At 39.2% G+C, this 24,473-nt stretch overlaps 3 protein-coding genes across 5 annotated transcripts; 2 read left to right on the forward strand and 1 right to left on the reverse strand.

The window, feature by feature from the left end:
* Positions 1-2,461: 2,461 nt before the first annotated feature.
* LOC121983893 (endoglucanase 10-like) lies at positions 2,462-5,042 on the forward strand. Its single transcript, XM_042536575.1, has 5 exons — positions 2,462-3,006; positions 3,099-3,406; positions 3,471-4,065; positions 4,150-4,322; positions 4,389-5,042. Exons 1-5 carry the CDS (start codon positions 2,625-2,627, stop codon positions 4,785-4,787), a joined length of 1,857 nt encoding a protein of 618 aa, XP_042392509.1. The 5' UTR covers positions 2,462-2,624; the 3' UTR covers positions 4,788-5,042.
* A 60-nt stretch (positions 5,043-5,102) lies between these two features.
* LOC121983895 (thioredoxin-like protein HCF164, chloroplastic) lies at positions 5,103-16,615 on the forward strand. 3 transcript variants are annotated; one of them, XM_042536578.1, is made up of 3 exons: positions 5,103-5,565; positions 15,711-15,908; positions 16,290-16,615. In XM_042536578.1, exons 1-2 carry the CDS (start codon positions 5,134-5,136, stop codon positions 15,882-15,884), a joined length of 606 nt encoding a protein of 201 aa, XP_042392512.1. In that variant the 5' UTR covers positions 5,103-5,133; the 3' UTR covers positions 15,885-15,908; positions 16,290-16,615. The 3 variants fall into 3 exon arrangements, with proteins under 3 accessions (XP_042392512.1, XP_042392511.1, XP_042392513.1); XM_042536577.1 differs by lacking the exon at positions 16,290-16,615 and having other exon boundaries at positions 15,711-16,114; XM_042536579.1 differs by lacking the exons at positions 15,711-15,908; positions 16,290-16,615 and adding an exon at positions 7,847-9,267.
* On the reverse strand, positions 16,574-17,593 carry LOC121983894 (AP2/ERF and B3 domain-containing transcription repressor TEM1-like). The gene has a single exon (XM_042536576.1). The coding sequence runs from the start codon at positions 17,536-17,538 to the stop codon at positions 16,648-16,650; it is 891 nt and encodes a 296-aa protein (XP_042392510.1). The 5' UTR covers positions 17,539-17,593; the 3' UTR covers positions 16,574-16,647.
* Positions 17,594-24,473: the final 6,880 nt, after the last annotated feature.

The raw sequence follows: 24,473 nt of genomic DNA on the forward strand, positions 1-24,473 counted from the left end.
GGCTGTTGTAGGGTCCTCTCATGTGGGCCATTGGGGTGGGTTCTGTGTTATTTTCTATCCTAATAATTAATTAGTTTGGTGAGAGGCAGACCGAGTATAGCCCGCCGACAGTAGTCCACCGACACCTCTTTTCTTTCTATTTATTTCATTGCCCTTTCCATTCATTCACGCATCATTAGAACAATGATTGAGTTAATCCAATTCGGTGGAATAGCATAAGAGAGGCAGATTAAATAAGTTATCTTTCTTACAGCTCTTTGCAAGCTGGAGAATACTGCAAACACGTGGGAATTAACTAGAAGTTAAATTTATTTCTGCTTCCTGTTTTCATATTGATACGCTCCACCTACCTGTGAACAGTACGGTCAAAAGTCATACTGCCGGTTAAAATTAAGGTTAAATAAATTTAACCTATAGAGACAGACAAACAGATTCAGATCTAATTAAAGTCGTTCAATATACTTATATCAAAGGTTCAAAGTTTGATCAAGTATGAATCCTAACATTTTTCATATTAGTCTCAAATCTTGATACCATCATTCAGATAGGTCACTGACATCTTCTCTATTAGGCTCAAATTTCAACATCATCATCCAAGTCTAAACCTAGATCGTCGACACCTCCCTTATTAATTTTAGATTCCGGCATCGTCATCTAGATCTCGGCCTAGGCGACTGACACCTCCACTGTAGGCTTAGATCCCGAAAACCATCATCCCATGCTGCCCAACACTTCCCTTATCAATCTCAGATCCTAACATTATCATTCAAGTCTTAACTCAAGCCGCGCTACACCTCTCTTGTCGGTCTCTGATCTCAACACCATCATCCATGTCTCGGCCCAAGCCGTTGACACCTCCCGTGTCAATTTCATATCCTGGCACCATCATCCAAATCTCGCTCCAAGTCGTTGACACCTCCCTTGTCAGCCAAATCTCAACATCGTCATTTAGGTCTTGATCCAGACCATCAACACTTCCCCTGTCAATCTTAGATCCTAGCACCATCCTCCAGGTCTTGACCTAGGCCACCGACACCTCCCCTATCATCTCAGATACTGACATCGTCATCCAGGTCTCAGTCCAAGCCACTGACACCTCCCTTGCCAGTCTCAGATCTCAGTATTGTCATCCAAGTCTCGATTTCAATCACCGACATCCCCTCCATCTCGACCTAGGTCGTCGACACCATACATATACTCACATGGCCACTTAACATCAATGCTATTTCATCATCCTTCCTGATATCAGACCTCCTCTCTACAAGCCACGGATAAGTTCGTTTCTCTCAAAAAAGCAGACAACGATTACAAATATTCCATGACACGCGACATCAGATGAATGGAAAGATAGTTATGAGGTGGTCAAATCTGGTCGTCTAGATGCTTTCCTATAAATACGTGACGCCTGATGAATGGAGAGACAAATAAAGGTTACCAGATTTGATCCCCCTCATGCGCGCATAAAATGATGATGGAAGGCGTGCAACGTCGGTAACATCTAATGTGAAGATACCCTTTTGACAGTTATATAACTTTTATGGTCTGTTTACTTTGGAGAGCGGAAAATAAAATTAAGGAAAAGTTTTTATAGTGGAAAAGTTTTCACCGTTTACTTCATTGAAATTTTCAGATGGAAGAGAAACGCAATCTATTCACGGATGATTTTGGAGCCAAAATCGATTACCTCAAAATCGGATGGAAAGCAACGGATGGGAAAAAAATGACGCATGTACCCATTTCATTCAAAAAATTACATCATATACCAAAAAATTATGACGCATGTATCTTTTTTAACTTACAAAATTACACTATGTAAAAAAAATGACGCATGTACCATTTTTAACTTATAAAATTACACCATATATCAAAAAATGACGCATGTACTATTTTTTTATAATAAAATTACGTCGCATGTATCCATCTTCCTCAAAATAAATAAGAATATAAAGGAAAGGATTTCTTTACCCTTTCTTTTTTCTTCCTATGAGAATAATTTTTCACATAGATTCTTTTTTTTTCTTTATCCGCACTTAGAGTAAATATAGCATTAGAGAGATACAAAGGATTCGAGCTCTCAACAACTCTCCTACCAGTAGATTCTCTCCTTCTCCATCTCATTCTTCCCGTAATATACCTCAATCAAACCCTAAGTTGTGGGTCGAAATACATTTCAGTTTGACCCTCTTTTAAGTACATTGCAGAACCCTTCATCTCTTTCCCTGATGATCTCCATGGAGCACACGTCAGCACGTTTGTTGATTGATGACTTTGACCCTCCCCAATAGCTCACCGGAACACATAAGCACGACACTTCACTTGGTGATGAAGCAACGTGTGAAGGCGACTGAGAATCAGTGGTGAAAGAAAGCGGATTGATGGCACAATCTTACCTTTTTCACCTTCTACAAATTTCCACATGTCCATGTTGGTGAGGCCTCAAAGTAGGAAGAAAGTAACAAGCCACCGACTGCAAAGCGCCAAAACGATCGCCATTATCAACCAGCCTTCTTCCTTCCTCATACCTTCTCATATTCCTGCTCCTCCTCCTCTGCCTCCTCCTCAACAAAAGAGAGAGAGAGAGAGAGAGGGAGAGAGGGAGTTGGAGGAAAGCAAAGGAGAGGAAGATGTTCGGGAGGGACCCGTGGGGCGGTTCGTTGGAGATCTCCAATGCGGACTCGGCGACGGATGATGACCGGAGCCGGAACCTGCAGGAGTACGACCGGGCGGCGCTGTCGCGGCAGCTGGACGAGACGCAGCAGAGCTGGCTGCTGGCGGCCCCCGGCGATCCTGCCGGCAAGAAGAAGCGCTACGTCGACCTCGGATGCGTCGTCCTCAGCCGCAAGCTCTTCCTCTGGATCGTCGGCTCCGTCCTCGGCGTCGGACTCCTCATCGGCCTCATCATGCTTATCATCAAAACCGTGCCCCACCGCCACCGCCCCCCGCCTCCGCCTGACGACTACACCCAAGCCCTCCACAAGGCCCTCATGTTCTTCAACGCCCAGCGCTGTAAGCCTCATCACTCCTCTTCGCCTACTGTAAAATCTCCTGTAACTCGATCGATCGGGCTCGATGAATCGAATCGATTCTTAATTCCTCAGCCGGCCCTCTGCCGAAACACAACAACGTGAGCTGGAGGGGGAATTCCGGCATGAAGGACGGCCTCTCCGACAGCTCGGTGAAGAAGAATCTGGTCGGAGGATACTATGACGCCGGAGACGCCATCAAGTTCAACTTCCCCATGTCCTTCGCCATGACCATGCTCAGCTGGAGCGTGATCGAGTACAGTGCCAAGTACGAGGCCGCCGGCGAGCTCGAACACGTCAAGGGCATCATCAAGTGGGGCACCGACTACCTCCTCAAGACCTTCAACTCCTCTGCCGACACCATCGACAGCATCGTCGCACAGGTAATTAATCATTTCCGTCGCTAAATTCAGATCTAGATTTGATGCTCGAGTAATAAATTAACAGGTCGGCGAAGGAGACACGTCGAAGGGGCCTGATGCTAACGACCACTACTGCTGGATGAGGCCGGAGGACATCGACTATACTCGGCCGGTGTACGAGTGCCACAGCTGCTCCGACCTCGCCAGCGAAATGGCGGCGTCGTTGGCTGCTGCTTCGATCGTGTTTAAGGACAGCAAGACCTACTCCGACAAGCTCGTCCATGGCGCCAAGACTCTGTTCCAGTACGGAAGGCTACAGAGGGGCAGATACAGCCCTGGAGGCACTGATCCCGCCATCTTCTACAACTCCACCGGTTACTGGGATGAGTTTCTGTGGGGCGGCTCATGGCTCTACTTTGCAACTGGAAATTCCTCCTACCTCCAGCTCGCCACTGCTCCAGCCCTGGCCAAGCATGCCGGTGCCTTCTGGGGAGGGCCAGATTATGGAGTCTTCAGCTGGGACAACAAGCTCACTGGATCTCAGGTTCTTCTCAGCAGACTCAGACTGTTCTTGAGTCCTGGTTATCCCTACGAAGAAATTCTGAGCACATTCCACAACCAGACGGGCAACATTATGTGCTCATACTTGCCATTTTTCAAGTCATTTAATCGAACCAAAGGTTTGATGGCCCTAAATCTAAGTTTTGCGCTAGATCTTGTTGTTCAAAATCTGATCATATATATCTGAAACTGAAACCATGCAGGTGGCTTGATCCAACTAAACCATGGACGACCTCAACCCCTGCAATACGTTGCCAATGCGGCTTTCCTTGCTTCACTGTTCAGCGATTACCTTGAATCTGCAGATACTCCAGGATGGTACTGTGGACCGAATTTCTACTCGACGGATGTTCTACGTGGTTTCGCCAAGACCCAGGTATGAAGATGAAAATTCAGATTAAAGTCGAGCTTTTGGATGAAATCGCTCTCACTGTACATGCAGATCGATTACATTCTGGGCAACAATCCTCAGAAGATGAGCTACCTCGTCGGATACGGCAAACGGTACCCGAAGCGCGTTCATCATCGCGGCGCGTCGATTCCGAAGAACGGGATCAAATACAGTTGCAAAGGAGGGTACAAGTGGAGGGATTCCAAGAAGCCCAATCCGAACACCATCGTCGGCGCCATGGTCGCCGGTCCGGACAGGCACGACGGATTCAAGGACGTCCGGACAAACTACAATTACACGGAACCGACGCTCGCCGGGAACGCCGGCCTGGTGGCCGCACTCGTGTCCCTGTCCGGAGTGAAGACTGGCATTGATAAGAACACCATCTTCTCCGCAGTCCCTCCGATGTTTCCTACTCCGCCACCTCCGCCTTCAGCCTGGAAGCCTTAGTCGGTTCGAGTTTATGGAGCTGCTTTAGGAGTGAATTCCAAGGAAAGTGCAAAGCTCGAACAGCTAGATCGTCGTCTGATTCATTGATCATGGGTTTTCAGTATTTGTTTTTCCTTAAATTTTCCAAGTTTGCTTCTTTCATGGTCAGAAGAATGTTTGTGTATAGTGCAGAACGAACGGGAAAAAAAAACAGAGATGTGAAATTAAGGACAATTTTATATAATTGATTAAATATGATTAAACTATTTATAAAAATCCACAATTAAGTAGATAGATTTTGCCTTCTATTTATTGAATATCGCGGAACCGAAGCTACTAGACGGCGACGGCGAGGAGCGGCGTTGCGATGAGCGCTGGTCCAAAGTCACCGCCTTCTCTCTTGTGTTGGGGATGGAAGTGGCCATGGGATCCCAATCCCTCAAACCCCTCTCCTTGCGGCAACTTAGAAGCTCCCTGGCTCTTCAAATCTCTCCAAACCCTCGCCTCGCTCGGGCAAGACCTCCTGCTCAGAACCCAAACGCCCTCGCCCTCCTCGATCCCTCCTCGGCCGGCGAGGCCTGCCGCTTCTCGCACCTGGAATGAGCAAGGGGAGGCCGAGCATCGCGCCCTGGCGCTGGCGCTGGCGAGTGGGAAGGAAGCGACCGTGATCGAGTTCTACTCCCCAAAGTGCCGCCTTTGCAACTCCCTGCTCGATCTCGTATTCCGGATTGAGGAGAAGAACTCGGACTGGGTCGGGTTCGTCCTAGCCGATGCGGAGAACGAGATGTGGCTCCCTGAGGTTTCACAATTTCTTCCCTTTTCTCCTTCATGGTTAAAGCGCCTGTCTTGTTTTATTTTTTCCTTGGATAGTACTCGTAATTAAACACTGTATTTTTACAAAAGTTTTTAACATACTATTAAACATCATAATTGATCTACACTGTTGATTCTGGTTGGAAAGTGGAGGACTCTCAAATAGCTTTATAGGAAGAGAAAAGGAGTTGTATCATAAAGACTTATAACTTATATTGTAAAAATGATTTGTCTTGCAATTTTACGTTACATTGTTATTTATACTACTCAATAGAAATCTCTAGATACATCATTAATTAGATATATGTATTTTTTCTATCTAGGTATATGAATTCAAGATTCATGTATCATCTTGGTTCATGTACATCAATCATTTACTATGCTTCATATATTCAAGTTTAATTCAACTTCTAACACCCCCGCTTAAACTTGAATATTCCTTACTCCATGCATAAACCTCAATCTTTGAAAATTATCAAATATGAGTGGCTTTGTAAAAATATCAGCAACTTGATTCATAGCCTTTACATACTCAAGTTTAACATCTTTATTTGCACTATATTCTTGAATAAAATGATATCTTGTGTCAATATGCTTGCTACATTCATGAAACACCGGATTCTTTTCCAAACTTTGAGTTTACTTATTATCAATCATGATCTTTGTACTACATCTTCTTGTTCCAAATGAAGTTCCTTTAACCATCGTCTCAACCATATAGTATGACAAGTGCAAGAAATAGCTGCAATATACTCAGCTTCACAACTGGAAAGTGTTACAATAGCTTACTTTTTTAACTCCATGAAATTGTATTATTTCCCAAAAAGAATATAAACCTAGTTGTATTTTTTCCATCATTAATGTCTCCTGTAAAATCGCTATCACAATAGCCCGATAACTTGTAGATGATAGAGGATGAATAAAGAATACCATAAGCAAGTATCCTCTTAGCTGCCAACATGTGAGACTCAGCTGAATTCTCAATAAATTGACTTACAACTCCAACTACAAATGAAATGTCATATCTTATACAAGTCAAGTATCTCAAGCTTCCAATATGACTTTTGAAAGTAGTTGGATCAATCTTCTCTTTGCCTTTCTTCACTTTTGATAATTGTGTTCTAAAATTGCATAGGAGTATTAACTAATTTGCAATTGAACATATTTAACTTCTTAAAAACCTCTTTCGCATAACTTTCTTGTGAAATAGAAGTTCCATCTTCTATTTGCTTTACTTGGATTCCCAAGAAATAAGTCATGAGTCCCATGTTAGTCATCTTAAATTCATGACTCATGGCTATCTTGAATTCTTCAATCATTTTTTGATTATTTCCTATAAATATGAGATCATCCATATAAATGCAAACAAGTAAGAAACCTGACCCTGACCTTCTTCTTTCATTTAGAATGCAGACACGTGGGTGCATATCAAGAAATCATTTTCTTGCAAATACTTGTCAAGTCGATTGCCCCAAGCTCCTGGCGCCCGTTTAAGACCATAAAGTGCCTTCTTTAGCTTCAAAATCATATCTTCATGCCTCTTAACCACATATCCAATAGGTTGCTCAATGTAAACATCTTCATTAAAATAACCATCAAGAAAGGTAGATTTAACATCTAACTATAAATCTTCCAATGATTTTGAACGGCAAGAGATATTAACAAGCGAATTGTCTTCAATCGAGCTACCGGAGCAAATACCTCATCATAATCAATACCTTGTTTTGCTTATAGCCTTTAGTAACAAATCTTCTAATGTTTGTCTTGTACACCCATTTGATTCAGTCTCATAGTCTTTTGAAAGAGAGACTAACTCCCAAGTATCATTCTTCACAATATCTTGAATTTCTGTTGGTGCAGTTTGCACTAATAATCAAACTCAGATTTTGATGTATGACAAAGGTTAAAGTTAGACTTATGATTTAACCTATTTATCAAGTGTGCATGACTGAAAGAATGACCTAGGCTGAGTTGGAAACTGGCATGAAGACCAAATAGGTAGATATCTGACAGGAAGTCCAGTTAGGTTTGCGGGACTTAACAACTTTCTAAAGTCCAGATGAATCATCTGACAGGAAGAGCTGGTGGGTTAAGAATTAAGTAAGTTTGCAATGGTAAGTGAGGTAAGCACCGTAGGTGCTGGTCCAACTTAGATCTATTTTGGAAGTTTAAATTGAGGTCATAACTAGATCTTGGTCTTGGTAAGACAGGATTTAATTAATACTTATTTTTCATATTATGCTTGTTTTGCTAACTATGTGATGCAGGAAATCGAAGCTGCAAGTTGGCTTGAAAAAGGATTTCTAGATGCCCCGGAAAGGTCTGGGCGCCCGGAGTGGGTCTGGGGGCTTAGATTGGCCTGAAACCAGTCACTTGTTCAGATGAGTTAGCGCACTCAGATTGGCCGGTACACGTCAGCGTCCAGGCGTTCGGAGGTGGTCCAGGTGCTCGGAGTTGGATAAAAATTTCACGGATAGAGCTTCACCGAGGTGCAGCCATATCAGCAATCCAGGCACCTAGGGGTGGTCCAGACACTCGCAGGTGGATAATCTAAGATCGGATAGGCTCTAATCCAGGTGCCCGGGGGTGATCCTGGCGATCAGAAATGCCTATAAAAGGAGCTTCGACCAGTAGCTTTAAACAATCAATTGCTATAACTTCCGTACTCATACTCTAAAAAGCTCTCTACGATGCCGAAATGCCACTCCGACAACTACTCCCAAGCTTCAACACAAAGTTGTCGGTATATTTGTATTTACTTACATCTTAATTTTCTATATCGTTGTAATTATTCGGGTTTATAGTGGATTGCCCGACGAAAGCACTCAGCGAGTGCTGTCCTTGGAGTATGAGTCATCGAAGGCTCCGAATCCAGTAAAAGAAACTTGTGTTAGCCGTGTTTTTTTTGTATAATTCTTTTCCACCGCTTTCTTTGTGTTTTTACGAAAAAGTGAAAAAACGACTCACGCTATTCACCCTCCCTCTAGCGCTTTGCGATCCTATAATTTCTTCATCCATAGCTCCTCTCCATTTCTCATCCTCTTTTTCTTCTTCTAAGCTTAAAGGCTCAATATCTGCAAGTAAACAAAACAAACTTATTTCATTAATAGCATGAGTCTCATTATAAATATCATCATGGCTTAGATATTTTGGAATATTTTCTCCTAAAGATGATCCTGGTGTGATTGATAAACTAGGTGCATGTGGAGTTGCTGGTGGAGTAGATTCCTCTTGGACTTCTTGTTCCATATGAAAGTAAGGAAGGAAATCATAAGACTCTTGTTCTTCCTTAACGATCCAATCCCATGATGCATCTTCATTAAATTCTACATCTCTGCTAATCACAACTCTTCGTTTGTGTGGATTGTACAATCTGTACCCCTTGGAATTTTGATCATATCCAATGAAAATAAGTTTTTGACTCTGATCATCTAACTTGGATCTTTCTGGTTCAGGAACATGTACAAATGCAATGGATCCAAATATTCGTAGATGTGATACACTTGGCTTCTGCCCACTCCGTACTTCTTGAGGTGTTACATTCTTCAATATCTTTGTTGGAGATTGATTTGACAGATACACAACATATGTCACAGCTTCAGCCCAAAACTCCTTAGGCATGTCTTTAGATTTTAACATACTCCTTGCTCTATTAAATATTTTCTTGTTCTTCCTTTCAACAATTCTGTTTTGTTGGGATTCACAAAAATTATTAAATTCATTAGATGTAAATTCACCTGCCCTATCCGTTCTTAATGCTTGGATTTGATATCTACTTTCTTTTTCAACAAGAGTTTTGAACTTTGTGAATGTAGCAAATACCTCAGATTTTTGCTTCAAAAAATAAACCCATATCTTTCTACTGAAATCATCAATAAAGAGCACAAAGTAATAGCTTTTATCGAGAGATTTAGGCATGTATAAGATTTAATGGTTTGGTTGCTCGTGAAATGGATTCCTTTGGAAAGCTCTTTCTTGGATGCTTGCCAAGTAAGCATGCTTCACATAATTGATTGTTATGATCAATTTTTGGAATCTCTTTCACTATCTTATGATCTCCCTAAGCTTTGAGTCCGTTAAAATTCAAATGACCAAACCTCATATGTCAAATCCATGATGGATCTTGGATACAAGCCACAATTCTTCAAATCCAATAAAAACATCTCGTTCTTTGTCATAGACACCTTAGCACAAGGTTAGAATCTTGATCTTGTAGCTAAAACATACAATCTTTCATATGAATCTTGTAATTTCTTTCCAAAAGTTGACTAATACTCAATATATTGTAAGTCAATTTTAAAACATCATAAACACCACAAAGTACTTTATGACCACTATTTTTTATTTCAAGAAGAATTGTACCTTTTCAATTCCCAGTGGGGCTGCTGTGTTAGAGCAAATGCCTCCCGTGATTTATCCCCTTTCAAAACGTGTGGAGCCGCCCTGGAGAGGCAGGTGACAGTTTCAGCTCCCAGGAGAATTGTACCTTTACCTTCAATTTTCACCTTTATGTTGTCTTCAAAGTTTTTTTTGTTTGTATCAAGCTCTACAAATTTACTTTTATCACCTGTCATATGATTGCTAGCTCCATTATCAAGGTATCATATGTTTGCTTTTCCAATAGAGTCCTCCTTGAGTGCAAGAAACAAGGATTGCTCTGCATCGTCTTCCTTGTTCTCCATTATATTTGTCTTTTCATCTTCCATGTTTGATTGACGCTCCCATAAATAATGTCCAAATTTGTGACAAGAATAACATTTAATTTGAGATGTATTTTTTCAATTATCATACCTCATATAGTTACCTCTCCCTCTTGCTCTTCCACGACCTCTTGCAAATGTTTGATTTGTTTTTTTTATTAAACCGAGAAGGTTGCTCATCTCTCCCTTGACCACGGCTATGTATTGAACCTCGGCCTTGGCCTCGTCCTTGGCCTCGGCCTCTACTAGAAACCGTTTTCGAATTGGTCTTTGCTTGTAATACATGTTTTGATTGTTCTTGCTTTCCACGGTTCATCCTTTCTTCATGAGCCCGTAATGATCAGTTTAATACATCAACGGTCATGATCTCCAAATCTTTGGACTCTTCAATTGCAATAACAACATGATTAAACTTTGTACTAAGAGAGCATAGTACCTTCTCAATTATTCGAATGTCGGGCACGATTTCTCTAAGTCTCTTCATTTGACTGACAACAACAAAAACTCTTGTAAAGTAGTTGGAGATATGTTCACTCTCCTTTATAAAGAGTAATTTAACTCAGTCCTTAAAGTTTGATGTTGCACCTTCTTTACATTGTTTACTCACATAATAGAGTTTGAAAGCGTCTCCCACGCTTTCTTTGATGTTGTCTCATTAGCTATTTTCTCAAACATGTCTTCATCCAAACCTTGATGGATGATGGTGAGAGCGAATTGATCTTTATTGCTTTCTCCAAAGCATCCTTTTGATTTTGAGATAGAGTTGCCACATCTAAGGGCTCTTCAAAACCATTTTCAACACTAGCCCACACTCTTCGAGATCCAAGAATAGTCTTCATTCTAAGTGACCAATTTTTATAGTTGAGTTTGGTAAGTTGGGAGTATTGGAAAGAAAAGGATTTTGATGTCACTAAGTCTGCTGATACCACTTATTGGAAGGTGATGGACTCTCAAATAGCTTTCTTGGAAGAGAAGAGGAGTTGTAGTATAAAGACTTGTATTATAAAAATGATTTATATTGCAACTTTATATTACACGACTATTTATACTACTAAATAGAAATCTCTAGACCACACATCATTAATTAGATACATGCATTTATTCTACCTAGGTACATGAATTCAAGATTCATGTATCATCTTGGTTCATGTACATCAAGCATTTACTATGCTTCATATTTTCTAGTTGAATTCAACTTCTAACAATTCTATCGAGGCCAATGGAATTAGATTGGGAAACCCCTGTTGGATATTATTTCCGTAGAGTGTGATTGTAATCCTGGTGAATTGTTTTCAATCTTTATATTCTTATGGTATAATGATTCCAAGTCGTGCTTGCATCTTTGTGTCTTGAATGCATTAGAATTTAACAACAAACAAAATTATGCATAGTAAGATATTGAAATCTTACAAATGCATTATTGATCAGGCATGCCGCCAAGAAGGCAAGAACTTGTAGGATAAATTCTAACACAACATATTCAGGTCATTTTCTTAAATTAGTTTCGTCAGGCACAATTTGGTGATGGGAATTCCATGGTTTCTTTACCGTAATTGATATCAGAAGAATTCGATTGGGCTCATATGATTATATGAACATAGATGGAATTATATTGGCTATTTTGTTAATAGACAATGACCCATGTAGTATAGAAAGATGACATTTTGTTCACTAGAGTAGATAATACAGTATTGATCTACTCATCAAAGGATCAAGTTGCTGAATTTTACTATACAACTTTGAGAAAAGAGTTCTGGGAAGAGAATAAGGGTTGAGACAAATATTTTTAAAATTCACCTTGGTCTAATGCTTCGAAGATAGATGCCATCTACTTAATATGAAAACTGTTTTAAGAAATATTAAAAAAATATCTGAATATGATTTTGTTGACCTAGATTTTTTTTATTAAGTTCTTAGACATGGGATAAGATAGTATCATAATATTAAGTGATGGAAGTTAAATGATGGGAAGTAAAACATATTTAATGAGAATGTAGGAGTATAAGCATTAGGTGAAATATTTGGTGACTCTAATATGGGATAAGTCAAAGTTGAAAAAAGTAGCCAAGAGTATACTCGGTGAGTCAAAGCAGCATGCACCATCAAGTAAGGAATCTTGGTGGTGGAATTAGAAAGTACAATAGAGAGTGAAAGAAGAAACGAATAGCCTATAAGGAATTATATATTTGTAAGAACGAGGAAAATTTAAAAAAATATACAATAACCAAGAAAAAGGCTAAGAAAGCAATGCATGAAGTAAAGAATAAAACTTTTGAATGACTATATTGAATATTGGATACAAGAGAAGTGGAAAGAGACATTTATAGAATAACTAAAGTGAAAGAGAGAAAGATAAGAGATCCTATCCAAACAAGATGTATTAAAGATGAATGCAATAGAGTACTAATAAATGATGGAGAAATAAAAGAGCAGTGGAAGAGGTGTTTTTATCAACTTTTTAATAAAATTTTAGGCGACCAACTTAATTTGGGTAATTTAAGTAGGCCAAATGAGTATAGAAATTTTAATTTTTATGTAGAATACTTTTGTTGAAATTCTATTTTTTGTTGAACCAGATGATATTCCGATAGAGGTATGGAAGTGCCTAGGGAACAAGATATTGAATAACTTACAAAATTATTTAATATGATATTGAAAATGAAAAAAATGCTTAATCAATATAGGGTAAGTAAGTACTTTAGTTCCTTTATGTAAGAACAAGGAAACATATAAAATTGTGCAAACTATAGGGGTATTAAACTAATGAGTCATACCATGAAACTTTGGGAAAGAGTAATAGAACAAAGATTAAGGAGTCTAAGGTGGCCGAAAATCAATTTTGGTATATGCTTAAAAGGTCGACAATAAAATCTATATGTTTTCTCAAACAACTAATTGAAAAGTATCGAGAGCAAAATAAGATCTAGGTATTCGTTGATAGAGTTCAAGAGAAATTATATGGAAAATTGTAGAAAAAAGAGATGTTCGCGTAAAAAAAGGGCAGCCCAGTGCACGAAGCTCCCGCTATATATTAAACTAAAGCATTTCTGATAAAGATAGGGTTACATCAAGAATTATTTCTAAGTCTTTATCTTTTTACTCATGGACAAACTCACTGGACACATTAGACACAATACCATGATATATGTTATTTGTAGATGATATTGTTTTGGTAGATGAAACAGATGAAAGTGTAAATGCTAAACTAAAATTTTAGTGGAAAATACTATTTTATGCTTAGTTGAGTAAAAGACAGAATATATGGAATTTAAGTTTACCAATATTAGACGTAATAAGACAATTGTTAAGATAAAAGATGATGAGTTGTCTTGAACTAAGAACTTTAAATATTTAGAATAATTTTTGCAAGACGATGGAGGAATTGAGAGAGATGTCTTACATAGAATACAAGCAGGATGGTTGAAATGGAGGAGAGCGTTGAGTGTTTTATGTAATCGTAAAGTACTTCTAAAATTTAAAGGGAAGTTCTACAAAATGACCGTTAGACTTGCTATGTTATATGATGCTGAATGTTGGGCTATGATTCGAGTACATGAGGAGATGATGAGAGTTGCAAAAATGAGGATGTTAAGGTGGATTTGTGAACGTATGAAGATGGGATATAATAAGAAATGAGAACATTAGAGAGAAAGTCGGAGTTGTATCTATTGAGGAAAAACTCCGACACACATGTTTAAGATGGTACAGACATATACTTAGATGACCAATAAATGTTCTAGTTAGACGATATGAAACTATGACAAATACATACATCAAATGAGGAAGAGGAAGACCAATAAAAACTTGGTTAGCAATAATAAAACAAGATAAAATTTATTTAAGTATAGATGATGATATAATAGGGAATAGAGCTCGATAGCATAGAAGGACCCTATCTAGTGAGATTAAGTTTGGTTGTTGTTGTTGTTATTGTTGCAAGTCTTAGACAACTAATTTTGGTGGGTTTTAGAGAAGCAATGATATCTAGTAATATGCTGATGTGACAAAGAAGATGTATGATAATATAGCCTCTAGTATTAGTCATGATAATTGTTTTCTATAATTAACTTCAAGAGTTGGTTTTAAATTCTTAGTCCTATGTTAGTACTAGGTCAACTCACTAACCATATTTGAGATAAACTTCTTAAATATCTTTTTTAATCTTTGTTTCCACATTATATTGTGTTGAAAGCTTTACTTGGAGAGAGTTGTTTCCGAAATTAAAGATTTTGAGTTAACTAGAACTAAAAGTGAAGATAGTTTCTACATTATAGTTTTGGATAGTTTTGGATATAGTTACAGTGGATAAACATAAACTCTATAAGTAAAAGCTTGAGATAATATGCAGATGCTCAAAGTTGCTCAATAGATTATATAGTTATATGAGTTGGCTCAATTAAGTTTGAGTGTAGGAGGTAGAAGAAGATCAAACTAAATTCTAGCTAATGTGATAAAAAATGATTTAATTGATTTGAATATTACTAGTGATATATCATCTTTTGGATTATGATGGCATATGAGTTCAGACAGATTCTCATTAAGATTACTCAAGCTATTTAAAATAGCAGCAAAAAATTGTAACATTCAAGTTGTATAGGTGAAAATAGGATTGTTATTGTACCTTTTTTCTTCTTCTGTTATCATGTTAAGAAATTCTTTGGATGTCAGATTCAGTTATATACATATTCTAAACTATCATCATAGTGGAAAAAAACTCTGGAACATTACAGAGAACTTGAGATATAACACTGTCCGAGTTGGTAATCATACTTTGTTACTTTTCCTTTAGATATGCTGCAAATAATCCCACATTTCTTTAACCATGGCCAATACTCAGAGCTCAGGTTTATGCTGATTGAAGTTTGCATGGATGATCTGAGGATTTTGTCATGGTGTCACAGTTTAACCTCCTAAAATTTGTCTTTCAAAAGATATTCCTATTGCAAGATGCTCATAGATATCTTTTTTCCAACCTACCTTCATCTCAAGTCAATGAGAGTTAATTTCAGTAAAATACACTATTAATAGCTTGCTAATACCCAATATTGCCTGGCTATGTTGAATGGATTATTATCTAATCATGGAATATGCCAAGATTACATTCATGTTTACACATTACACAATCTCTGCACTTTGCTGGTTGTAATTTTAAGTCAAATGTTATTGTTTAATTTATTTATGTAGTTCCTGTAACTTTCTGCATTGCCTTCATTTAAACTGAAAATTATCAGGAGGATGAATTATATTTATTCTTTTGACCAAAATACTAAATCAACATACCCCTCCTGTGAATTGCTTCTGATCTAATTGGCCTATATCTGTTTTCTTCTAACAAATAAAAGTAAATAAAGGCATTTCTCTCTCTACAGTATAGGATTAGGATGGTGATGCTAAAATTTGGTTCATTACTTGAATGAGTCTCTTTGTGCAGCTCCTACATTATGACATCAAATATGTTCCTTGCTTTGTGCTTCTGGATAAGCACGGAAGGGCATTAGCTAAAACAGGAGTTCCTGCCAGCCGATTACATGTCATTGCAGGTCTTTCACACCTCTTAAAGATGAAGCAGCAAATCACGAAGAACGGAAAGAAGATGCCTTTATGATCCCTATCAATTTCTCTTAATACAGTACGCTACAATCCATCATTTTTGTTCTTTTTTTTTTGAAAAATTATTTACTCTGTTTGTAGTGTTGGTTGATCTGTCAGCTTTGTTATGATTGTGGATATCCATAACTTTAACGATACTAGATTACACCAAATGAATTCATATTATGCTACACCAATGGTTGTTGGGTATGGTTTATTCAGATCAATCCTAGTAATGTTTTTGCACTTGATATGTTAATTTCCATTTTCGAGAGTGTAACAAAGGAGTCTAGATCCTCTGGTATGTAATTCCGTAATTTCTAGTCCTTTTTTGATCTCTTTCGTAATTTACATGTTGGATCGTAGTTGGAATTTAGTCAAAATTTATTATGATTTTTTCTGAGTTCACCTTTCCATATAGGTTATAGTTTTGGATAGTCAGAAGGTTGGAGGCCGCTGGCGGTGGACGGGCTGCCCCTGCTTGGCATTCTACAGTATGCCTACTACCAGTGACCTCCGACCCGTCTGAGTCAATCTAAAACTATAACGTAGGTGGAGAAAGATGAATCAGGGGATCCAGAAAGGATAAGAAGTTATGGATCAGGGGATTTGTACTCGTTGTGGCAGGTGAATACGTTCACCTCCAGCACTCCCGACAATTCGTCTCAAAGTTAATACGGAAGAGGTAAATCACGGGATCTGTACTCGTAACAAATAACCACGTTGAGCAATCTTTTATTCGTATTTTTCCTTATATATTTGTTAATAATAAATGATTCCTAAAAAATCCAATGCTTTCCCAAAGATCCTGCTTTCTGGAACGAGGATTCACTCGTCGCCGTCAACTCCGCATTCCTACTCCTCGCGTCGCCGCCGGCCGTCGGCATCTTAACGATGTCGACCCCGAAGATCCTGACGACATCAAGCGCCGGCCGCGACCTCCACCCGATGAAGAGCTGCTTGTCCGGGCCTATCGATCGCTGCTGGAAGGAGACGACGTCGCCGGCGCAGAGGCCCTTCTCCTTCACGAACCGGCTCCAGCCCTTGGTCAGCACGTAGCTCTGGCTGCTGCTCCAGTAGGAGTAGCGGAACCGCCACACCTTGCCGCCGGCGTCCTCGAAGTTGAGCAGCACGCCCCTGGTGGCGCTTGCCCTCGGGAAGTGCTTCTCGGCGTGCTGCTTCGGGATCACCAGCCGGTTCAGCTTCCCCACGTCGCTCGGCGTCACCGCCTTCTCGAAGAGGTGCTCACGCGGCGACGCGTCCTCGCACCTCTGCCCCGCGGCGCGCCATGCCCTCGCGCCCTGCCGCACCTCGTCGCGGTAGGTGTGCTTGCGGAGCATGTCGACGATCTCCTCCTTGGAGTGCGAGACTAGGAACGACTCCTCCGCCGCCGTGGCCCCCTCGCGCGGGTGGAAGTTGGAGACGGCGTCGCAGCCGCGGAATCGCCGCGCGGCCACGTCGTACGCGCGCGCCGCCTCGGCCTCGTCGTCGTAGGTGCCGAGCCAGACGCGGCGGTGCTTCTCGTAGATCTGCGCCCCCCACCGCCCGTTCGGCTGCGGCACCACGCCCTTGTACTGCGACGAGGGGAGCTTCCGCGACTCCGCCTCCGCGCCCACCTCCGGATCCAGCACGACGCTTGAGCCGCTCCCGAATCTTTCTAAGTCCACCATACGAGGCGGCGGCGGCGGCTTCTAGACACTGCACCGACTCTTAGATGTCGAGTGGAGAGGTGGGTTGTTATATAGACATGCGGAGTATCTCACAATAAATGTTAAGTCTTTATTTTTATAAAATCTAAATTTTTATATTTAAAGTTCTTCATCTAATTTACCTATTATTAAATTAAGCAATCATTTTAACTTAACACATTGGTATAATTAACTTTATTTTTTTATTATTTTCTTCTTTCTTTCCTAATTTTTTAATTATTTTCTCACTCTATATATATAATATCCACTTTTCATTATCTAATCAATTCCTTTTATTTTCTCTCTATCAAATTAAATAATATTTTAATGTTTAGTAATTAAATTTTATTTTTTAAATTTAGAGAAGTATTATTCATCAAATCAAAATTTAAGGAAGGTATAGAATAACTAGATTTTTTATGTAAAATGTAAAATTTAAGATAAATTAAGTATTTAGGTAAGCTGACGTGGATACTCTTGAATGTTCTGGATTAATCAATGCATTTACAAATAAATGTAATAATAATTCATATGATCTTCACTCAAATAGAACAGAGAAATGAAAGCTGGCATTTGATAGAAGGACTGAAGGAGCACTGGTTAATTAGCCACAGTAAAGCATGTTGGATTTAATTTGAGTTACCTACCTCAACATGACTGTACTGGCCAGTGGGTCCATAAATTAATCATCATTTAATCTCTTCATATATGACAGTATACGAAAGAAAGGCCTTTGAATCATATAGCTAGAGGAAGAAACATGCATATAGCCTCACTCACTTCACTAGTTTCCTATATAATTAATTACCTTCTCATCGAGGCTCTTATTTTATTGGGCATGCACCAGCCTTTGAAAAGATCTTCGTCACAAGCCTATCCAAGTTGTGATTTATCCACGTTGGAAAGATCTAATCTTATCATAATCATTTTATGAATATTAAAATTTCAGCACTAGGTTCATGCATGCGTTTCATATCCTCGAACGCAAGATTAAATAAGCGATATTGGGTAAGGTTCATGCATTATATTCATGATGAACAATGAACGTTGCAAGTTGTGGTTTATTTAAAACGGATGGAAATTCCTATCGGATGAGGTCACGTATCCTTTGGAAGAGTTTCTTTTTTATCAAAAAGAATCGAATAATTAAGGAATGAGAGTTATAAAAAATGCACTACGATTGTGGATTTCATTTTCGGCTGTGGATGGATGCCTACAAGCACAAAAAAAAGGCATTTGGTAGAGATTAATTAAACTGATATTTCATCTAGAGAAGTGAAGAAGGGGAGTAGGAGAGCTTAATTTTGGTGTAGAGATTGTTGCAGAAGCTTGTCACGGGAAAGCTCTTATATATTGATACGGCGCATGTTCGTGGAGGTCAGAAAAATGATGTGGCTAGGAGTCAAGACCACAAGATGATTAGAAGTCAAGTCGACGTGAAGGTCAGAAAGGTCAGAAGTCAAGCTGACGTGGAGGTCAGGAAGGTCAGAAGTCCAGCCTCCGTGGTCGGTCAGAAGTCAAGCTTACGTGGATGTCCGAAGTCAAATTTGCGTGGCCAGGGTTAGTCTCAGTTGACGAGGCAAGTCGGACAATAGCCGACCTCGATAGTGATCAAGAATTGGGCCCACGGGCCAGGTACAGCTGAGAACTGAACCCACAGGTCGGGTACAGCTGAAAGCTGGACCTACAGGCCAGGCATAGCTGAGGAGGGGGCCCACAGGCCAGATAGAGACGCAGAAGGAAATGCCTCGGACGAAACCCAGAAGGTCAGGATACAGACATGGCGTATAGGTCGGGACGTACAAGCCACGGATAACAGTAAACAGAAACAGGTCGGGATACAGACCTGGCGTACAGGTTGGGACATACAAGGCATGGATAACATTAGACAGGAGCAGGTCGGGACACAGACCTAGCGTACAAGTCGGGACGTACACGCCATGGATAACGACAGATACAGGTCGGAATACAGACCTGGCGTACAGGTCGAGACGTACAGGTCATGGATAATAGTAGACAGAAGCAGGTCGGGACATAACTCTAGCGTACAGGTCGGAACGTACAGACCATGGATAACAACTGACAGAGGCAGGTCGGGATATAAGCCTAATGCACAGATCGAGGCATACGAACCACGAATAACAGCATACAAAAGCAAGTCGGAGTACAGATCTCGGAATACAGATCCAGCATCCAGGCACTACAGGACAAACAAGCCAAGGAATCGTAACCGCTTGTCAGAGAGTGTCAGAGAATAATCAATGTGTCAGGGAATATGCTAACAGTCGGGGCTCATTCCCCCTTTGGTTCTGTCGCCAGCCTATCAGGAGAGGCCACGTGTCATTCACCGCTAGACAAAGCCTGACAGCCAACATTCCCTAACACCCGCCAGGTCCCAGAAACATCTGTTGCAGTATAAAAAGGGATGCTTTGTCCCTTATGTAGTTACGCTTACTCGTCATTTCTCACCAGTCTTTACTTTTCGTCATTTCTCTGTGTTTTCTAGGGAAAAAGTATCTGACTTAAGCGTCGGAGGGCCCGACGCAGGGACTTTTCCCTCGGTTTCTGGTCTCTAACGACTCGTGGGATTGTCTGAGTGTGTGCAAAGCCGCAGTGTCATCGTCCTGGTCATCTTTCTTCGTCAGCCGTCCGTGTGAACCTTTCTGGAGGGTGCCAAATAGATCCGACGCCACAGCGACTTTCCGTCAACTTCCAGTACATCAAAACTCGCTTCCATCCGACTCAGCTTCAGGACGGAATCATATATATATATATATATATATATATATATATATATATATATATATATATATATTCTATTCTTGACAATCTTATTTGACAAAGTCTGTCCAAACTGTGACGGCTGGTTAATTTGAGTGATTCCTTGGCCGAATTAACGACATTGACAAACACCAGCAAGCAAGCATTCCAGAGAACAAAGTGATGCTTTCCAACAGCAAGAAGATGGTGCCGTCTGACAATTCCAAGATTCTAAATCCAGAGGTAGAATTTGGAGACGTACAGTACTGCGAGGCCAATCAACGTTACGTTATTTGTCTTCCTCCGCATGCAGGCAAAGCAAAGCGAAGACTAAAAACATGGTGAGCAGTGTTTAGACAGCCATGGCTCACGAGCTTTCTGCTGCTCCACGTCCTGTGAGATGCTAGCCGCAACTTAGGATCGAGGACTACGTACCCTTCGCTTTCAAGGACCACACTGGAAAGCTGAAACCAGACACTGTGCATCGCCCACAATTTTAATTGGGTTTCTTAACCAACCCTGCTGTTAATTAGCTAGCTCCCAACTTCCACTTGCTTGACGAGTCCCAATCTTCTTGTCACAGCAGCAACGTTTCCTTGAACAGGTCCGTAGGCTTTCGTTTCCATCATTTTTCTGGACTTTGATGCTGCGGTTTACAATTCCTCAGGCACTGTATCTAGAGGTGTAATCGAATCGAGCTGAACTGAGTTGAACTCTTGAATTGTTGAGTTTGACTAGTTTATAATCTAGCCGAGCTCGAACTTTATTTAACGAATGTATTCATGACTCATGAGCTTATTTGAGCTTTTTGTCGAACCTAAACGACCTTAATAAATATAAATTATAAATTTAAATATTCATTAAAAATTAAATTATATATTTAGAGAAAATTATAATATTGTTATTAAAATTTATAATTTTATTCTAATAAAGAAATTTAATATATTTGTCTATATATTTCATAAGTAGAGTGTAAAATCTATAAATTCAATGTCAAAATTATTATTTTTTTTTATCTAAAAGTTGATTCATGAGCTAACGAGCCGAACATTGTGAACCTTGAGCTTGGTTTGTTATCTTAACGAGCCTCATCAAACAAGCTCAAATAAATTTTTATCGAGTCGAGGTTCGAATAATTCATGAACGTCTTGATTCATTTACACCCCTAACTATATCTGAGTTGTAACAGCATGGATGGTCAAAATAATACTAGGACTTTTTTTTTTCAATTCTATTATTTTTTTTGTTACATTCGTTGTTACTTCATAATTTTGTTTAGCGGGATCTATTTTTATCGTAGAAAGGCCCAAGTTCTGTATGATCAGCCCCAACTAAAGTATTGACCCATGTGAAAATTTTCCACAATATTGAAAAGAAAAAATGTATGTATTCAAAGTTATATTAAAAAAAATATTATCTTTTATGTTGAAGGTTAGGACGATAAATGAATTAAATATTCATGAACATAATTAGTATTTGATTTAGTAAGAATTTATTTATGTTTATTTAATATATATATAAAGTCATGAAAAACTTGAATAACTCATTAAACTAACATCAAAACTTTTATAAAAAAATACAGAAAATATAACTACTTCATAAACTATTTTAATATTTAGTAACATCTTAAGATATATTTATATGGAAAACGATAAATTTTATATTTGTGTTTGACCATAATATAACAAATGAACTAGTTTACGAGTCTCCTTCTATACAATTTTCTCATTTTGATTAAAAAGTTGGTTCACTCATCAGTTCAGTTCATCACTATATTGTGGCGTGTGAAAACACCAACTACATAGATTTTAGACAAACTGATTCATTTGTGATACAACCGAATAATGAAAAAATGAGACTAACACTTTGTACCAAATTAGAGAATAACATTACAAGAGGAAAAAAGTCATGCAACGATTATTACCTTGATGGAGATGTCACTCTTGTGCTTTAATTTTTCAATAAGTTCAGAAGAACTCAAGTCTAGGACCCTCTATAACTTAACAGGCTAAGATCGGACAATATAATGGTCTCTCTGGCTACCATAAAAAGAAAGTACAATGGGATCAGATCAGATGTTATCCTAGATAAACATCTCCTTCATCACATAACTAACCTCAAACGCACAAAATTGAAACGGCGAGGTGAATGAGAAATCCAAATCATTCGAAGCGACATAAAAGGAAGGAGAGTTAGAAATTAAACAAGGTGTTTACCGTCACTTCAATAATTCGGCGCAACAAGTTCCCCTGCTCCAAACCCTAGGATTACTTCGATTGATAGATGGTAGGGAAAGAAGAAGAGGGGCATACTCACGAGAGGTGATCACAGCTGTGTATTAGTCTAAATCAGAAGAGGAGTGCATGCTTCTTGAGGTTAACTCCTCCCAACCTTCTTGGTGTTTACCGTAGCTTCAATAACTCAGCGTAACAAGTTTCCCTGCTCCAAACCCTAGATTTTCTTTGGTGAAGAGACAACTGGAAGGAATGGTTTCTGTGTCGGATGAAGAGACGGTATGGTTTCGGCATCGGGTGAAGAGGGCGATAACCTTCATATATTTTTTGTTTGTGATTACTTATTTTTTTCTCACAGGTGTCATAATTTTTGTCATGAGTTTTAAGGCGAGAAAAAAATATAGTGGTTATAAATTCATTGACAACGGACTATAACTGTGTTTTATTATCACAATTACAACGGTTTATGTAACATTGTTAGAAGCATTGTGAAAATATTCTCTTTTACAATGGTTCATTTAACTATTGTCCCAACTGTTGTTACAATGATTCTTTTAGGGTAATTGTTACACCAAAGACAATGGCTTTTATAAAAAATCATTGTCTTTTGTCAAATTTACAATTGTTTTTCCTAAAATTGTTATCTTTGTGGTATTGTCTTTAAGCATATATGTTGTAGTGTGAGAATCATGATATACTAGTAAATTTCACTCATGATTGATCCATAATTAATGGTTAATTATGGATGACCAACATAATCGAGAAGCTATTTGGTCATACACACTACGAGGATATCTGAAATACATAAAACAAGTTTGAGAATAAGATTTTCAGATAGAGAGAGAGGGCAAATATTGTTGGACCAAACAGAGGGTAAATATGAAAAGTATTTGTCTAGTCAGGAACATTAATAGGGCACATCTCTTGTAGGCAAGTTGGACCCACTTATGCGACATTGGTTTGCTTATGAATCAAATTGGTTTGGTTTTTAACCAAGCCTATTGCAAGTGGATATGGTTGGCTTATTAGGTATGAGTTTGAACTTGTTTATAAAACCTGGATGGAGATATATAAATACTTCTCCATGAGAGAAAAAGAAAGAGAATTAATTTTTGTTTAGGTTTTTCTCTCCTCTCCCTCTATTGCCACCACTGAGACCAAAGGGGTCGTTGTCTCTTGTGCTGCCGCAACCGTCCACTACAAAAATAATTAAGTTTACCGACGGAATCAGATTCCGTCGGTATATTCTGTATTACCGACCGAATTTAAATTCCGTCGGTAATATTACCGGCGGATATTTAATTCCGTTGGTATATTCTGAAATTACCGACGGGAAAATAATTTCGGTCGGTATTATTTTTCGACGGAATTAAATTTTCGTCGATAAAATGATGGAAACTATTTATTATCGGGAAAATAATAAAATTACCGACGGAATTAAAATTCTGTCGGCAATCCTATTATTTTTTTCCGATAATATTTTTCAGAATTACCGACGGAATCTAGATTCTGTCGGAGATTATTGACGGAAAATAGATTCCGTTGGTAATTCTAAAAAATATAAATAATAGGATTGCCGACGGAATCTAATTTCCGTCGGTAACTTCCGACAGAATCTATATTCCGTCGTGGCAACACCACCGCCACTCCGGCCTCCCGGCTATTACTGCCGCCAGCCACCTGGCTACCACCCATCTCCCGTCAGCCTCACTGCCGATGCTTACTAAGAGATACTCTCCATATTCTATTCTCTACCAAACAATTATAATATTTTGGATCTAGATATTAACAATGTAAATCGGCTAGATGATCATGAGTCAGGAATACTGGACAAAATCAAACTATTTCGTTCATTTCTTTTTGGATAAATATTCATTTTCTCTTTGGATTCCACAAAGGAATTAAACAGCATCCCAAATCAAA

This window comes from Zingiber officinale, chromosome 5B (assembly GCF_018446385.1).
Source record: "Zingiber officinale cultivar Zhangliang chromosome 5B, Zo_v1.1, whole genome shotgun sequence".
In the NCBI taxonomy this organism is placed as follows: domain Eukaryota; kingdom Viridiplantae; phylum Streptophyta; class Magnoliopsida; order Zingiberales; family Zingiberaceae; genus Zingiber; species Zingiber officinale.

Excerpts from the sequence above, each read along its gene's own strand:
- LOC121983894 (XM_042536576.1), bottom strand. The coding sequence starts at position 17,538 with ATGGTGGACTTAGAAAGATTCGGGAGCGGCTCAAGCGTCGTGCTGGAT.
- LOC121983893 (XM_042536575.1), top strand. The coding sequence starts at position 2,625 with ATGTTCGGGAGGGACCCGTGGGGCGGTTCGTTGGAGATCTCCAATGCG. Across the intron at positions 3,007-3,098 it reads GTTCTTCAACGCCCAGCGCT|CCGGCCCTCTGCCGAAACAC; the intron begins GTAAGCCTCATC and ends TTAATTCCTCAG. Across the intron at positions 4,066-4,149 it reads GTCATTTAATCGAACCAAAG|GTGGCTTGATCCAACTAAAC; the intron begins GTTTGATGGCCC and ends GAAACCATGCAG.
- LOC121983895 (XM_042536578.1), top strand. The coding sequence starts at position 5,134 with ATGAGCGCTGGTCCAAAGTCACCGCCTTCTCTCTTGTGTTGGGGATGG. Across the intron at positions 5,566-15,710 it reads ACGAGATGTGGCTCCCTGAG|CTCCTACATTATGACATCAA; the intron begins GTTTCACAATTT and ends CTCTTTGTGCAG.